At 44.4% G+C, this 4,410-nt stretch overlaps 1 protein-coding gene across 1 annotated transcript; it reads left to right on the forward strand.

The window, feature by feature from the left end:
- Nucleotides 1-1,066: 1,066 nt before the first annotated feature.
- Nucleotides 1,067-3,094, forward strand: has1 (hyaluronan synthase 1). Its single transcript, XM_030102938.1, has 4 exons — nucleotides 1,067-1,762; nucleotides 1,855-2,080; nucleotides 2,184-2,316; nucleotides 2,419-3,094. The coding sequence occupies exons 1-4, from the start codon at nucleotides 1,067-1,069 to the stop codon at nucleotides 3,092-3,094; spliced, it is 1,731 nt and encodes a 576-aa protein (XP_029958798.1).
- The last annotated feature ends 1,316 nt before the right edge of the window (nucleotides 3,095-4,410 follow it).

Here is a 4,410-nt window from a genome sequence, read left to right on the forward strand (position 1 = left end):
CACGGCCAGCAGGACCACCGCCTTCCTCCTGACGCACGGCTTAGTCAGCGGGGGCGCGCACTCTTCGCAGTCCTCTATATAAAAAGGCGCGCACGTGGCTTCCTCCCAGCTTCCACCTTGTGTCCAGCAAAGCCAACAAACTTCCCCTCCAGGTGCCACACAGGAGGCTCTCTTATTCTGAAGGCAGGGAAGCGTGACACCAGGTAGGGGTCCATCAAGATATCCTCTCTTGCTTCTTACGGTTTTGCTGCTGCTTAATTGATACAAACAGTGATTTCATAATTTTATGTTTCTAATCAAACAATAATTGAGCAAAGGTAAAAACATCATCTACTATGTGATGTTATGTTATGTTTGAAAAGAATACTTGTGTGAAAGAAAAATGTCATACAATTATTCCAAGTAAGGTTATTGATTGTTTGAGTAACATATTTTATTGGTTTTCATGAGTTTAGAAATGGGGAAATTATTACATTCAGTTGCTTAATTAAAAATAAAAAAGAAACTGTCGTTACAACAGGTAACATTGAGAGAAATTAAATATGCAAGGGTATGATGAAATATTAAATAAAATGTACTTAATGCATGTTGATGATGAGAAATGGCCACAAATTCAGAAGAAATTAGTTTTTGGGATCCACTGTGTCAGTTACTAATGTGTACATATGTATACCTGCTACATTTTAGTGAAAACCTTTGAATTAACAGCACTGGTCCTTTAAAAACAGTATAGAAAAACTTAAAGCATTTGTGAGCTGTTTTGTTTTCCAAGTTACTTCTAGTTTACAAGTTTTCCAGACAGACAATAAAACAAGTAATTTATTTTAACACCCTTGTTATTTCCAAGCGTCTGCACATGGCTATAGTATGACTGAATGCATACATGAGGAGTCCCTCCTTTACTATTTTACAAGCTGTAATGGGAGTAAAACTGAAGACGTACGATGTGCATGTTGCTACAACATCTCCTAACGAATCCAGGTGAACGAACAGATGCTCTGATCTGAAGCAGACGTTGTTAACTCCCTGTGACTTCTCTGTTTTGTGTCTGTTAGATAAGAAAACAATGGAGCTGAAGCCCTTGTTAAAGAAGCTGGGCTCGACGGTGCGTGCCGTCTTCACGTTCCTCTTCGCCCTGTTCGTCCTGGGCCTGATGGTGTGGGCCTACGTCGACGGCGTCCAGCTGGCGACGTCCACCTACGGGATCATCTCCTTCGGCTTCTACGGACTCCTGCTGTCGCTCCACGTCTTGGTCCAGAGCCTCTTCGCCTTCATCGAGCACCGACGGATGAAAGGCCGCACCGAGCCCTGCAGCTTCACCAAGACGGTCGGCTTCACCATATCTGCGTACCAGGAGGACCCCGTCTATCTCAGAGAGTGCCTCAACTCCATCAAGGCGCTGAAATACCCCCCCGACCTGCTGCGCGTCATCATGGTGATCGACGGGAACTCGCCCGACGACCGGTACATGATGGACATGTTCAAAGAGGTGTTCGCAGACCAGGATCCGGGCTGCTACGTGTGGAAGAACAATTATCACACGTGGGACCCGACGCAGGGCCGAGGCGGCGTGGGAACAGGGCCGGAGGTGGGTCCGGGCGGAGACGCTGATTACGTAATGGAGGAGGACCCTCAGAGAAAGGAAGTGGAGCACCTGATCCAGACCAAGAAGTGTGTCTGCATCATGCAGAAGTGGGGCGGCAAGCGGGAGGTGATGTACACGGCGTTCAAGGCACTCGGACCGACAGTCGACTATATCCAGGTATGCAAGTCATCGAAGTATGTTTATCAGAAAAAGAATTCGAGAAAGTGACACTCTGACTTCCATTGACTTCCTCCTTTTTTCTTTTTTAGGTGTGTGATTCAGACACTAAGCTGGACACGCTGGCCACTGCAGAGCTGTGCAAGGTGCTGGAGAGCAACCCCAAATACGGCGCCGTGGGCGGAGACGTTATGATCCTCAACCTCAAAGACTCGTACGTCAGCTTCATGAGCAGCCTCAGGTACTGGATGGCCTTCAACATTGAGAGGTCCTGCCAGTCCTTCTTCGACTGTGTTTCCTGTATCAGCGGCCCTCTGGGTAAGTACTAACCAAGCCTAATAAAATAGCTTCGGATGTATTAATGCTTCCCATTGCTTGTAACATTTTAAGAATTTGTGGTTTCTTGAATTTCTCCCTGAAGGTCTGTACAGGAATGACATCCTTCAGCAGTTCCTGGAGTCATGGTACAACCAGAAGTTTTTGGGAACTCACTGCACGTTTGGAGACGACAGACATCTCACCAACCGTATGCTGAGCATGGGCTACGCCACAAAGTAAGTAAAGTTCAGCTTTAGTGTCATCGAAGATGCAACAAACCTCCTATAATATCATCTGGTTCTGAATATAAAACGTCTCCCTGTCCTCCTCCGCCTCAGATACACAGCTCGCTCCAAGTGCTACACGGAAACGCCCGCCCAGTTCCTCCGCTGGCTCAACCAGCAGACCCGCTGGACCAAGTCCTACTTCCGCGAGTGGCTTTACAACGCCATGTGGTGGCACAAGCACCACCTGTGGATGACCTACGAGGCCATCGTCTCGGGCGTCTTCCCCTTCTTCGTCACCGCCACCATCATCCAGCTGTTCTGGACCGGCTCGCTGTGGGACATCCTCTGGGTCCTGTGCTGCATCCAGCTGATCGGGCTGATCAAGGCGGCCTACGCCTGCCTGCTGCGGCTGGACGCGGTGATGGTGTTCATGTCTCTGTACTCGGCCCTGTACATGACCAGCCTGCTGCCCGCCAAGTACTTCGCCATTCTCACCATGAACAAGAGCAGCTGGGGGACGTCGGGCCGGAAGAAGATTGTGGGGAACTACATGCCCCTGCTGCCCCTGTCCGTGTGGGGGCTCATTTTATTAGGGGGGCTCTGTCGCACAATCTACGAGGAGAGCAAGAAGGACTGGTCAACGCCAGCCAAGACGATGGAGACGAGGTTTCTCGTATTTGGCTGTGCGGCCTACGTGAGCTACTGGCTCTTCATGATCACCCTCTACCTGGTGTGGTTTCGTCGGGCCTGTCGGAGGCGGAGACAGAGTTACTCACTGAATGTGTAGGTTTTGAAATGGAAGATAATTTATTTGCATTTCAACCTTTATTTAAGTTTATTTGGATTATTTCATTTATTTATTTTGTCCTATATTTCCAAGGTACAGAGGTGTTTCATACAGATGGTAAACAAACCAAGCCAAGACATAAAAGAGGTTCTTACTAAATGTTACTGAAACTATTACTATTATATTCATAAGGAAGGTGGTGTTGTACTTTGGAATGAAACTGCACTGAAGACTTTTGAAGACTGTCTCTTTTTGTTGTTCAGTGAAGGAGAGAGCGGGCCTTCATCGCTTCTTTACTCATGATCTGTGATTTTCTGATCACAAAATCAATATATTGGGGAATTTATGTCGCTGTTGCTGTTGTTGCACTGGATCCCGAACAGCACTTTGTTTTATTACCAACTTACTTGAAACTACAGACGGTACAGAGGGAAACGTGGACAAGCGGAACAAAACACTGTCTGTTTTTGACAAAACTGAATTATAACATGGTTTACTTAGTTGCTACAGATGTTCTTGATATGTGAAGTTTGTATTTGTTTAATGCACTTTGGTTATGTGAAGAACAACAGAATATACAACATATTCATTTAAGTGTTTTCTTCGTATGTTGCTGTGGCTGGAAATGTTCTGAAAATGTGAAGAGTTTTTTTGGAACGAGCGTGGAAACAAAATAAAATATTTTTCTAGTATAAACATTACTGTTTTTGTGTGGATTTCAATCACAGTATTCAAAAAAATCAATAAACAAAGTTAAAAATAAAGGTAAATCAACGCTGCAATAGTTGTGAACACAAACAAAGACGCATCTGTTTACAACATTTACATCCAAAACATGAATTTAATTTGTGCAAAAAAACCTGGGAGAGTATTGTGTTTAAAAATTCCTAAACATCTGTGCTCTTATCAATGATCAGCACCTTCCTAAGAAAAAATTGATAACACAACAATAAATAAAATAAATTGTGATAAGGATCGCATTTAGAGCTTTGGAGATTCAGCGTCAGATGATTTGTAAAATCTTGTCAATCACAAGAAAAGACATTTTGACAGGATTTAATACCAGCGTATCTACGGAGCAGGACTGCTGTTGTCATACTGAAATAAGGAGGCGTCTAAAGTGGAGAAAAATCATAAAAAATGGTGCAAAGAGACACAGAAGCCCATGTTTAATCCTTTCTATCTATAATTTCATTTAAATCTGCAATGATATATTACCATGTACAGTTGGATTAAACAGCTGTAAATCTGTGAGCATATATAAAGAAGAACTGTGGAGTCAAACTAACTCCTTTCACTCTCTGCAATATTTTATT

This window comes from Salarias fasciatus, chromosome 11, assembly GCF_902148845.1.
Source record: "Salarias fasciatus chromosome 11, fSalaFa1.1, whole genome shotgun sequence".
Taxonomy (NCBI): Eukaryota; Metazoa; Chordata; class Actinopteri; order Blenniiformes; family Blenniidae; genus Salarias; species Salarias fasciatus.